General features: G+C 35.2%; 1 protein-coding gene across 4 annotated transcripts in view; it reads right to left on the bottom strand.

The window, feature by feature from the left end:
* Positions 1 to 13,636, bottom strand: part of DCAF12 (DDB1 and CUL4 associated factor 12) — an 88,953-nt gene that overhangs the window by 40,690 nt on the left and 34,627 nt on the right. For all 4 annotated transcript variants that reach the window (XM_007497907.3, XM_056803889.1, XM_001362342.3 and 1 more), the window contains exon 3: positions 1,553 to 1,759. In XM_007497907.3, coding sequence (XP_007497969.1) covers positions 1,553 to 1,759 — 207 coding nt within the window. The remainder of the gene's footprint in view (positions 1 to 1,552; positions 1,760 to 13,636) is intronic.

The raw sequence follows: 13,636 nt of genomic DNA, 5'->3' as shown, positions 1-13,636 counted from the left end.
AGAAAACATTATTCTCCCCTTACTCAAAACCAGAATTCACCTGCACTTAGAATATAATGTAACAAAGTTTGAGAAGGTTCATAAAAACAACTAAAATGATCCAGGGGTTCGAAGACTGGATGAGATTTTTAGAAGGGATTAAAAACATTCTAGATTCTTCAGTATGGAACAACAAAGGGGGAAAAGTAAGTAAAGTCTATAAAGTTATGAATGGTATGAGCAACAAATTCTATGTCCAATCCCCAAATACTAAGAAACAGCAGCCAAACTCTGAAACTGAAGCTGATAAATTTATACTTAATAAAAAAAGAAGAAACTATTTAATGAAGTAGTAAGTTAAATCAAGGACTTCATTAAAAACAAGTACTACTGTCTAAAATCACAAATGAATCCAAGATAGGTTTCAATAAACTCCAAAAATGAGACATTAAAGGAATGCTTAGGGTTATACTCCAAAAAAACATTTCAACCTTCATTCAAGACAAGGCCTTTAGTATCACTTTATGGTTCCTCAAAGAAAAAACAGAAAGAGGAAAAAGGTAAATAAAAGTCTATAATCTGAGCTTACCAAAGCCAAGAATCAAATGATTTTTCATGATTCTAACACAAACAAAAGTAAATTGCCTCTTGGGACAAATTCTAAATTCTAGAAAACAAGCTCTGATAATTGATGCGCAAATGAAAACATCTTTTTTAATTCAAGGGATATTAAAAGGATAAAAATAATTAAATAAAACTTGTAAATTTTATAAACCTGAATGTATAAAAGAAATCTCTAAAGCAATGGATTAAGAATTTGGATACATCTTCATCTCATGCCCATTTTGGCAAGAATTCCCAAGAGGACACAAGAGTTTGTGAATAAATGTAGTAAATCTAGAGATTCTATTACCACACAGAACATGCTTCATCTTTTCAGTCTTTGCCAGCATATAACAGTAGGATTCTTGATCCCTAAAAAGTACAATGCCTTCCTGAAATTCCCAAAGAAAGTAATTATATAAAATAGTGTTTGTATTGCTGGTTTTTAGCAGCAACCTTAGTGGGGGAGGGTAAAGCTCAACTTTTCTAGGCCCATACAAATGGAACTCAATTCTAATACTGACCTCGGGGAAGAACTAAGGGAAGATGGATAGAACACCAGAGGGAGATTCATACCACAGAAACACTTTAAAAAATCTTTGGACTCTTCAATATGATTCTATCCTATTTTAGACCACACACAAGGGAACTTATTTTTTTAATGCAACTTTTAGAGCAAATGGGAATATGGTGAATCCTATCTATGTAGCTCGTTTCTATATCCCTGTAAGGACATTTTAAACGAGGGGTACCAACCACCACACAGGAATGCAAATTCAACTCTGATATGAAAGTCTAGACAAACCTCTTTTGCCTTGGAACCAATACTTAATATTGATTCTAAGATGGAATGTAAGGGTTTTAAAAAAAGAGAAAAAAATCTAGTTGCAAACCTTAAATAGAAGGCCATTAGCAATAGTTGTTTTTTGCTCCCCGTACATATTCCCAGCAACATTTAGAAATAACTTACATCTCCCACACACACAGGATCTAATGTAGGTAGCCGATAGATTGCAAGGCTGTTGGGATTGTCTCCTCCAGTGGCCAGTAGTGTTCTTGAGGGGTTCAGCTCGATGGCATGGATACCACAGCCCTGCTGGGTCACCACTCCAGGCTCTCGATCTTTCAAAATGGGAATCTTGGTGATCTGGCCTGTCTGGACATCGACCACAAACAACTGAAAGAAAAAAAATGGGGCAGGGAAACATCATTAAAGAAGCTGAGCAAATGTCCCATTTTTTTTTCAGGGTTATAGCTGACTCAAAAGATTTGCTGGTTGACATGCTGTATCAATGAATAAAAATATTTATAATAGCTCTTTTCATGAGAGCAAAAACTAAAGGAAATCACAATAATTAGGAAATGGCTAAACAAATCATGAAGGGAATAGTTTCAGAGAAATATGGAAAGAACTGGTATGAACTGAGGTAGAGTAAAGTGAGCAGAACCAGCAGAACAGTTTATATAACAACATCAAAAAAATGTATAAAGAATTAAAAACTCTAACCAATAGGCACAGCTAGGTAGCCCAAAGGATGGAGTCTGAAGAACCTGGGTTGAAATCTGGACTCAGACACTTCCTAGCTGTGTAATCCACAGCAAGTCACTTTACCCTAACTGCCTAGTGCTTAATCACTTTTCTTCCTTGAAATCAATACTTGTGTATTGTATACTAAGTATACTAAGACAGAAAGTAAAGATTTAAAAACCAAACAACAAAAACTTCTAGCCAATGAATGCAATGAGAAACCATGACTCCAGATGACCTATGATGAAACATTTTTTTTTTTGGCCAATTACATATAATAACAACTTTCCACATAAGCTTTCCAAAATTATATGATCCAAGTTGTCTCCCTTCCTCTTTCTCTTCCCACTCCCAGAGCTGGCAAGCAATTCAATCTGGATTACATATGTATTATCATGCAAAACATATTTCCATATTGTTCATTTTTGTAAGTGAATAATATTATAAAATGAAAAATCTCAAAACATATACCCCCCAAAACAAGTGAAAAATCGTATGCTTACATCTGCACTCGTACTCCAACAGTTCTTTTCCTGGAGGTGAAGAGCATTCTTTGTAATAAGTCCCTCAGAATTGTCCTGGATCACTGTATTGTTGATAGTAGCTAAGTCTATCACATTTAATCATTCCACAATATTGCTGTCACTACGTATAATGTTTTCCTGGTTCTACTTATCTCACTCTGCATTAGTTCTCTTAGGTCTTTTCAGCTCTTTCTGAAATTATCCTGTTCATCATTCCTTATAGCACAATAGTATTCCATCACCATTCTATACCACATTTTGCTCAGCCATTCCCCAACTGATGGACATTCCTTTAGTTTCCAGTTACTTGCCACCACAAAAAGAGCAGCTATAAATATTTTTGTACAAGTAGGTCCTTTCCAATGTTTTTTGTCATTGATAATGTTGTACATTATGTAGATAATATACAATATTATAATATACATATTACACACAATATTACATACATATGTCAGAAAGATACAAAACAAAATGTGCTCTGAGTTCTGTTAGGGTCAGGCAATTATGGAAGATCAGGTAAGGATTTGGACTTTTTCCACCGTGCCATGGCAGTCGTCTCTCCTTCAAAAATCACTGACTGCAACCTTCTCACCCTGCAAGTTCACTCTATCCCTAGTCCTCTAAATCAGTGGTTCTCAACCTTTCTAATGCCGTGACCCCGCAATACAGTTCCTCATGTTGCAGTGACCCCAAACCAAAAAATTATTTTGGTGGCTACTTCAAAACTGTAATTTTGCTACAGTTATGATTCAGAAGGTATATACCTGATATGCATTCTGTATTCTCATTGCTACAAAGTGAGAGGTTGAGAACCGCTGCTCTAAATGATTGGTTGCTTCCAGAACTTCTGTTTTAGGGAAAGTGCTGAGGACAGCCTCCTCTTCAAGCTCCATTTCTGGCTCAATTACCTTCTTCTTCCTCCTTCCCTTCTCCTTTTGCCTTCCTTTTGTGGGTGGTCCCCCACATTAGAACATAAACTCTTTTGAGGTCAAGAACTCTTCTTTTGCTTACATTTATATTCCCAGGGCTCATCACAAGAATAAGCACATAATAAATGCTTGTTAAGCATTAAGTTAGTTGTAAGAGGAAAGGGATTCTAACAGGTGAAAAGGAATGGAAATACTAAGCTTCAATCCATAAGAAATTTTCTCTTTGTTCAGGAGTAACACACAGTTACTAGAATTAGTAATATGACTAAAGTAATTAGAATATTAGAAGTAAGATTAGGAAGGTTCTAATGGAGGAAGTGAGTCTTGAGTAAAGAAGGATAGGGTACCAAACAAGAAAGAGAAGCAATTACAAAAGGCAAAATAAAGAACTTTAATTACATGAAATTGAAAAGCTTCTACACAGATAAAAAAGGAAGGGAAGAGGATAAAAGATTAAAATCAATTGTATCAAATTTCTTTGATTTGGATTTTATATACAAGCGATATAAACATTTAATAAAATATATGTAAGACTAACAGTTATTCCTCAATAGATAAGTGATCAAATGCTGTGAACAAAAAGTTTTCAAAAGATGAATTACAAAGAATTCACAACTATATAAAAGAATGCTTGAAATCATTAATATAAGAAATGAAAATCAAAACATCCCTGAGGTTTTACCTCACAGACTGAAATTGGCAGAGAAGACAAAAGATGGCAATAGTTAATTTTGTGGAATGATAGACACACTAATACATTGTTGGTGGAGCTGTGAAATGGTACAATCCTTTTGGAATCCACTTTGGACTCATGTAAATAAAGTGACTAAAATGTCCATATCTTTCAAATCAGAAACTCTTTGCTGGGTTTGTATTTCAGGGAAGTAATTAATAAGAATAAAGTTCCTACATACACCAAAATATTTGTATCATCACTTTTGGGACAGCAAAGATTTGGAAATAAAGTAGGCACTCATTGACTGTGGAATAGTTAAACAAAGCATGGAATATGAAATAATGAAATACATGACAGAGAAGCATGGAAAGTTCTATATGAACTGATGAAAAGTAAAGTAAGCAGAGCCAAGGAATACACAATGACTACAACAAGTATAAAGAATGATTATTAAATCAAAATTATAAAGCTCAAGTATGACTCAAATGAAGAAATGAGATGTTCTCAATCCAGCCCTCTGTGGAAGTGGAAAGTTCATAGATGTTACAAAGTGGGTATGTTTTTCAAACTTTTTCAATCTATGATTAGATCACACACACACACACACACACACACACACACACACACTTTGACATCTTTAAAAATACTATTTGTTTATATAGGATGGCTCTCTGGGCAAAGAAGAGGAATACCAGGGATAGATACGACTTAAAAAAATATAAATAAATAATTCTCCAACAAATCATATTTTTTAAAAAATGGAGGCTATGGTTTGTTGGAGAATCAGAGGCATGGCCACTATTAGCAAAGCTGTGAATTAGTCCAATTGTTTTGGAAAATAACTTGGAAACAAATAAGAAGTTACAAAATTGATTCAGGATTTCTCTGATGGTGTCAAAAACAGAAACAAAGGTCTCATATAAGGAAAAATTACAGCATAACTTTTTTATGGTAGCAAAATAAAAAGTAGGTCTTATGAGAGAGAATAACAAAAAATGTAGAAATTAAATTTTAAATTATGTTATGGTCTTTAGATATGCTGTGCCTAGTATTTATGCTTTTTTACATTTATTTAAAACTTCTCTGTGCTGCAGACCATGACCTATTTTTGCAAATAGATTATATGGCTACGGTTTGCATTCAAAAGATGACAAAAAATAAAGTATATATAAAATCACATTCTAAGTTCATCAGATCTCTGAGATGGAGAGCATCTTTTATCATGAGACCTCTGGATTTGCAAATGGTCATTGTGATGATCAGAGTGCCAAAGTCTTTCTGGAATTGATCACATTTATAATATTGTTACTGTATAAACTGTTTGTTCTCTTGGCTCTGCTCACTTAGTTTTGCATCAGTCCATTTAAGTATTCCCAGGTTTTATTGAAGCCATCTCTTTCATAGTTTCTTACTGCACAACAGTATTTCTTTACATTATATAACTTGTTCAGCCATTCCCCGACTGATCTGTACGTTTCTCCATTTATCAATTAGAAAATAGCTCTTATTCTTATAAATTGGACTCCATTCCCTATATATTTTAGTAATGAAACCTTTATCAAAGAAAGTTGCTACAAGATGTTTTTCCTCCCAGCTTCCAGATCCTTTTCTAATTTCAATTACATTTGGTTATATTTGTGAAAAAACTTATATTTATGTAACCAGAATTGTCCATTTCACTTTGTGTTGAACATCTCTATCTCTTATTTGGTTACAAACTCATTTCCTATCCACAGATCTGACAGGTAATTGAAATTATGCTCCTATAATTTGCTTGTCAGGCCATTCTTTATATCCACTTTTTCAAGATCTCTTTCAAGTTTTCCCAACATATTTGTTGAATAGTAAGTTATTACTAATAGCTAGGATCTTTGGGTTTATCAAACACTAGGTTACTGTGCTCATTTGCTTCTGTATATTGTGTACTTAATATATTCCACTGAACAATCTCTTTATTTCTTAACCAGTATCACACTATTTTTATTATTACAACTGATTACAATACACAGGAGGAAGCTGACTTTCTTGGCCCCTGGAGGGGACTGGAGAGAGCAAAAACGTTTGCAGAGGTAGCAATACTGGGGGCCCTTGTTGCATCTCAGGGATCAAGAAGAGTACGTGAGGTCACTCATGGAGTAAGATATAAGGACTAAGTTATGAGCCAAAGGAGTAGTGACCATACCTGGCCTTGGAATGTAAAACACTGGAAGAATCAAGCGGTCAAAAGCCCCCAAATAAAGGTCAGAAAACAACAATACAAAAAACCAGAAGCTTGAGACATTATCCCTATATATCCTACAAAAAGAGCCCAACTCTGACATAAAAGCCAAGAAATAGGCCCTTTAAAAACACATAATATGCCCAAAGGGTGCTAAAAGACTGCCTACCCTTTGATCCAGCCAAAGCACTGCTGGGTTTGTACCCCAAAGAGATAATAAGGAAAAAGACTTGTACAAGAATATTCATAGCTGCGCTCTTTGTGGTGGCAAAAAAAAAAAAGGAAAATGCAGGGATGCCCTTCAATTGGGTTATGGCTGAACAAACTGTGGTATATGTTGGTGATAGAATACTATTATGCTCAAAGGGATGATGAACTGGAGGGATCCCATGTGAACTGGAACAACCTCCAGGAAGTGATACAGAGCAAAAGAAGCAGAACCAGGAAAACATCGTACACAGAGATGGATACATTGTGGCACAATCGAATGTAATGGACTTCTCCATTAGTGGCGAACAACTTGGAGCGATCTACGAGAAAGAACGCTATCCACATTCAGAGGAAAACCTGTGGGAGCAGAAACACAGAAGAAAAAAACAACTGCTTCAATACATGGGTCGAGGAGATATGGCTGAGGATGTAGTCTGTAAATGAACATCCTAATGCAAACATCAACAACATGGAAATAGGTTCTGATCAAGGACACAAGTAATACTGAATGAAATTGTGTGTCGGCTGCAGGAAAGGTGGAGGGAGGGGAAGGAGGGAGGGAAATAATATACTTCTTGTAACCAAGGAATAATGCCCTAAATTGACTAAATAAATTAAATTAAAAATAAATAAAGAACATAATAAAAAATGAGCAAAAGCAGAGAAAGAACCCAACCATGGTTAGCTTCTGAGGTGATAAGGAAGATATCAATGTTCAATCTCAGAAGACAGTAAAGTCAAAATAACTACTTGTAAAGCTTTAAAGAAAAATGTAAAATGGTTACTAACCCAAAAAAAAGGTCTGAGAAGAACTAAAAAAGGACTTTAAAAGTCAGATAAGTGGTAGAGGAAAATTATGAAAATAAGTTCAACCAACTGGAAAAAGAGATCCATAAACTAACTGAAGAAAATTAGAACTGGGCAAGAAGAAAAGAAGAAAATAATGACTTCATAAGAAATAATAAAAAAACAAAGTCAAAAGAATGAAAAAGTAGAAGAGAATGTGAAATATCTCCTTAGAAAAACAATTGACTTGGAAAGTAGATCAAGAAGAGATCATTTTAAAAACTGTTAAACTACTGAAAGTTTGATGAAAAAGAGTCTAGACATTATACTTCAAGAAATTATTAAGAAAAACTGCCCTAAAGCTTTTAGAACTCTCTGAAATCCTTACCTTACAATCAGTTCCAAGAAGAAAGGAAGGTAAGGGCTAGGCAATAAGGTTAAGTGACTTGCTCAGAGTCAAATAGCTATGAAGAGTCTGAGGCTAGATTTGAATCCAGGTCCATTTTATGTTCCTGGTCTGGAGTTGGGAGGACCTGGATTCAAATCTAACCTTAGACACTTCTTAGCTGTGTGAACCTGGATAAGTCACTTAACCCCAACTGCCTAGCCCTTACTGCTCTTCTGCCTTGGAAAGAAAAACTTAGGATCGATTCTAATAGATAAGGTAAAGGTTTAAAAAAAAGATGAGTAAGATTCAAGTGTTGACTCTTCCCCCTGCATTTCCCTCTCTATTGTACACTATTCTACTTATACACCCCATTTATATGAGCTGGTTTCCCCCTTTCTCTCTAGGTATATACCTCTTCTCCTTCTCTTTCCATTCTTCTTTTATGATTATAAAAATATAACCCACTCACTTCCTGGCCTCTCTCTGATTCCCTCTATGATCGTGATGATAATTGGGTTCTACAGGGCAACATGTACCTCCTCCCCATGTAAAAGTGTAAACTTTATTTAGTCTAGGAAAGGCAATTCTTTTGTACCTCCCTATTTACTAGCACACTTATCACAATAGCTTTTCTAAACCTTTTCATCTTCTCAAAATTATCATTTGCTTCATACTTTACTGAAACAGAGGCTATCATCGAGAGGTTTTCATCTCTTCCTCCTCTCATTTCTCTTTCCCTCCCATCTCCTTCATCTATCTCACATGAAGAGGGAGTCCTTCTCCTTTACCAAGGCAAACTCTTCTACATGCACCACTGATCCCACTCCATTCTATCTTCTCCAGCAGAATTCTTCCCCAAGCATCCTTATTCTTTATTGGTCAATTTTCCCTGTCTACTGGGCACTTCCTAACACACTTGTCCCTCTTTTCCTCATCCAGGCATCATCCTTGACTCTTAATTTGCACTTATCCCACATATCCAATCTTGATCTAATCCTCTCCTCTGAAGTTTGCAGTACCTCATATTTATCCCATTCTTCCATAGCCACCACCCTGATATAAGCCCTTATCAGGCCATGCCTGGGCTACCATAATAGCTTTCTGACTCCAGTTTCATTCTCCACCCAGTTGCCAAAGTATCACTTTTCTAACTCAATAAACTCTATTGACTCTCCAATACCATCAGGATCAAATAGAAAATCTGTGGCTTTTAAACTTGGCTTTTAAAGTTCTTCACAACTGGGGCCTTTCCTACTCTTACAGCCTCCTTATACTTTCTTCTCCTTCACATACTCTGATTCAGGGAAGTTGGAACCCAGTATGAAGATGTATTTTCTGTCTGCATGCTTACCACCCCCACTCCACTTAATCAACTCCAACAGCTTCCTAGCATCTCCAGAATCAAATATAGAATTTTCTGCTTAGCATTCAAAATCTTTCACAAACTGGCCCTCTTTGATCTTTCCAGTCTTCTTCCTTTTCCCTTTCCTCCAATACTCAGTGACTGAGTGACACTGGTTAACTTTGAATAGAGGAAACATTTATAAAGGGAGTAAGATAAGCCTGAGAAAGAACATACAGCATGTACATAGGGCCACTTTTGTCCTTCAAAAGTCTTATGGGGAAGAGAGTTAGGCCAACGAATTGTGAAATGCTAGCCTGGAGAGAGGAAGAGATACTTTAAAATCCAGCTTCCAAGAAAACCACCACTGGAGGGGTGGGAGTTTGAAAATCAGCAACAGGGGAAACAAGAAAAAGGTTAAAAATACCAAAAATCACAGAAGCAAGAAAACTCAAAGACCATGTGAATAAGCAGAAAAGCCACCTTGAAATACAGTTACAGAAGGAAATATGGCCTCCAGAATTCGTTTTTAAAGGATTTTTAAATAAATATAGAAGACCAAGGAAAATGAATTAACACCTGATTAGTCAGAGGATCCTGTGGATTCCTAGGTGAGAATGGAACCAATAGATGATCCTGAGAGGTTTAAAAGGAAAATAAGAAATTATGAAATCAGAATTTATGGACTGCATAGCAGAATAGGAGGAATAGAAAAATTTAAGTACATACTGGCAAGTTTCACCAAAAGATCAAGAGAGGATAATTTACTAGGAATGCAGAAGTTTAGAATAATATGGAAGAAGAAAAGCAAAAAGCAATCATTTAAAAAGAAAAAAATGCTCTCCATATAAGCGAAACATACTTAAGCTTACCTTAAGTAAAAGTATATATACCTTAAGAAAGTATATATAGAAACAACTTGAAGATTATAGGTATCCTAGAAAAATACAAGTCCCAAAACCTGAATACCATAATGAAATAATGCAAGGAAATTACTTAGAACATCTCAACAGAAAAAAAAAATATTATTCAGTACCTGTCAAAAAATTGCAGGAAGGAATAGAATGACTAGACGAGCAAAAGAGTTCAAGATGTGGCACAAAGTGGTCAACCTTTCAAATGTGAGCCTAATCATAAATTAAAACAAATGGATGTTCAAATAACAAAGAAGAATTTGAAACATTTCTAGGACGAAAACCAGACCTGAAGAGTTTTTTGCTTTCTTACAGAAATACAAGAAGGGGATACAAAAATAGCCACAAAGGGTTACAACAAAACAACAACAGAGAGACCACTACAGATGGTAACGGGGTTGGACAACTGGTCAGAAGGAGATTACGGAGGATACTTTGCTGGCAGTGGGCATAAGACTCTGTTGCATTATCTATACTTGTTTCCCAAGTCTGGTCCCAGGGTGTGGAGTACTAGCACACTAAAGCATGCAGCACAAAGGAGTAGGGAACCTGGTCACAGTGTCAGGGAAGAAAAGAGATGGCCACTCAAGAACTAGAGCACAGGCCAGGAGAGCAATGACCACACCTCTCTTAAGATCATATCACCTTAGATTCTAAGGTTTAGAAGAACTAAAAATGTACAGGTTCCCAGCTTAGCTCTGAAAATAGCATCACAAAAAACCTGAAGCTTGGGACAATATCTGGTCCACCCTGGAAACAGAGCCCAACTTTAAGTTAAAAGTTAAGAAATTGACTGGAAAAATGAAGAAACAACAACAAAAAAGGAGCAAAACCAAATAAGTTACTATGGTGACAGGGAAAATCAAAACAAATTCAGAAGAAAACACAATCAAAATAGCTATGTCCAACGCCTCAAATAAAAATGTGAATTGGTCTTATGCCCCAAAAGAATTCCTAAAAAAACTCAAAGAAATCAAACTAAGATAGAAGAAAAATTGGGAAAAGAAATGAGAGTGATACAAGAAAACGTGTAAAGAGTCAACAGTTAAAGAAGGGGAAAAAACTGATGAAAATAATACCTTAAAAACAAGAATAGGACAAGTTTGATGAAGGAATTGAAAAAAATGGAAAGCAATTAAATTTGTGGGTAAATAAGATAGTGGTCACCCTGAACCCGCTTGTCAGTGGTACTACTGGCTTCCTAGAGTTCTACATTGCTGTAGACCCTTATTGTGTCCAGCCCACTATACCTAACTCCAAGCTCCTACCATCTCAGGGATTCAGCCTAAGGCATGCAGCTGAAAGAGAGATTAGAGTTGGCAGATTTCCCCTTTTCCTTTTTACCACAGGTTTTTTTTTTAAACCCTTACTTTCTGTCTTGGGCAATGGGGGGTTAAGTGACTTGCCCAGGGTCACACAGCTAAGAAGTATCTAAAGCCAGATTTGAACCAAGTACCTTTCATCTCAAGGTCTGGCTCTCAATCCACTGAGCCATTCAGTTGCCCCTAGGTTCTTTTCACATTGTTCCTCTTGGACCTACCCTTCTCATCCTTTATTTGCCTTTCTTCTTCCCTGCATTTTTTTGTGGTTTGTTTCATGGTTATGTTAGGAAAATTCCATATTATTAGAATTAATGTTTAGTTATAAAGAACTATATGCAGGAAAGTGTATTTTCAATCATCTCTAGTAAAAGATTGCAGTTCTTGTTGGTTGTCGGGGGTTAGATTTTCAACGAATCCCCTATTTCTCATAGGTTCAATGTATTCAACAGTCACATTTTTTACTTTGTGCCTTTTCTTGGAATGTTATCCCAGCAAAAGTTGAGAACTGATTGTAAGCATAAAGATCATGAATCAAAGAAGAAAGTCTAGAATAGTGAGAATGGGAAGATAGATAATGAAGAGGATGAGGAAAAGGAATCCTTTTCTAAGAAAGGCACAGAAAATAACATTTATAAAAAGTGAATGAAACAAAGAAACACAAATGCATTTGCTGGGGGAGCTATTAACTAATCCAAACACTCTGGAAAACAATTAGGAACCATGCTCCAAAAGTTAGTGAATTGTGCACACTGATCCAGCAATACGGCTTCTAGATCTTTATCCTAAAGTGATCAAAGAAAGATGAAAAAGACCCACAGACACAAAAATATTTATAAGAGTTCTTTTTTTTTAGTGACAAACTAAGGGAACAGCCATCGATTGGGGAATGGCTGAACAAGTAAATAGTACATCAATGAGACAGAATATTAGGAGGGCATAAGAAATGATGAAGAGAATGGTTTCAGAAAAACTAGGACTCATGACCTGATGTAAAGTGAGGTGAGCAAAATCCAGAGCACAATTTAAAAATTACAGCAATATTGTGAAGATGATAAACTATGAAAGATTGGTCATGATGAAACATGTTAACTACCTCCAAATAGAGAGCTGATCATCTCCAAAGCATATTTTTTCTCTTTCTTTTCTTAAGACATAATGTGGGAATTTGTTTTAAATGATTACATATATTTGTAATGAGTTTTGTTTTCCTATTCTTCTCAATGGGTACTGGAAGGGAAGTAGAAGGGAATTAAGTTTCGAAAAGAAAAGACAATTGAATTTACATTTTAAAAAATATACACATCTCTCAGAACCAAATGTACATTTACAAAAAACTAACCACATAGAGCACAGATATACTGAAAACAAATATTAGACAGGCAAAAATAGTAAGCACATACTTGACAGACCATTAACTCAATAAAAATAGTAAATAGTTTAGAGACCACAAACAAAAGATACAGATCCAAAGATTGACTTAAACAATGGAATCCTAAATAATGAGTATGTCAAAGGAGCAATTAATTATGTGAAAGAAAATGATAATGATGAAAAAACATACCAAAATTTCTGGGATTCAGCTAAAGCAGTCCTCAGAAGAAAAATCATATCCCTACAAACATATATTAACAAAATAGAAAAAGAGGATTAATGAGGGGAATGTGCAGCTAAAAAATTAATCAGTAAATAAGCAAACCTAAAATAAGCACAAAAGAGGAAATATTAAAAAGGAAGATAAATTTATGAACTAGAAAAAATCTATAGAAATGAATTGAAAATTAGTTCATTGAAAAGACTAATAAAATTGATAAAATTTTAGCCTATCTGATTTTAAAAAGAGGGCAGAAAAATCAAATGAACAAAACAGTAAATAAGCAGGGTGAAATTAAAACTATACCAAAAAAAACCCCATCACCTAGTATACACAGTTATATGCCAACGAAACTGAGAACATAAAAGAAATGAGGAATAACTAAAAATATAAAATACTCAAACTGACAGAAAATCAAATTGAGAGCTCAAATAGTACAATTTCAAAAAAGGAACTGGAACTAACTACCAAAGAAGTAAGCATATAAACTACTAAAGAAAAAAAAATCTCTTAGTCCTGATGAATTCTCCTGAATTCTACCAAACCTTTAAGGAACCAGTGCCTATCTTACACAAATTATTTTTTTTAATTGATAGAAATCCCCCTACCAGAGTCCTTCTTTGAGG

The sequence above is a fragment of the Monodelphis domestica genome, chromosome 7, assembly GCF_027887165.1.
Source record: "Monodelphis domestica isolate mMonDom1 chromosome 7, mMonDom1.pri, whole genome shotgun sequence".
NCBI classification, from domain to species: Eukaryota; Metazoa; Chordata; class Mammalia; order Didelphimorphia; family Didelphidae; genus Monodelphis; species Monodelphis domestica.
This window is presented reverse-complemented; position numbering and strand designations above follow the sequence as displayed.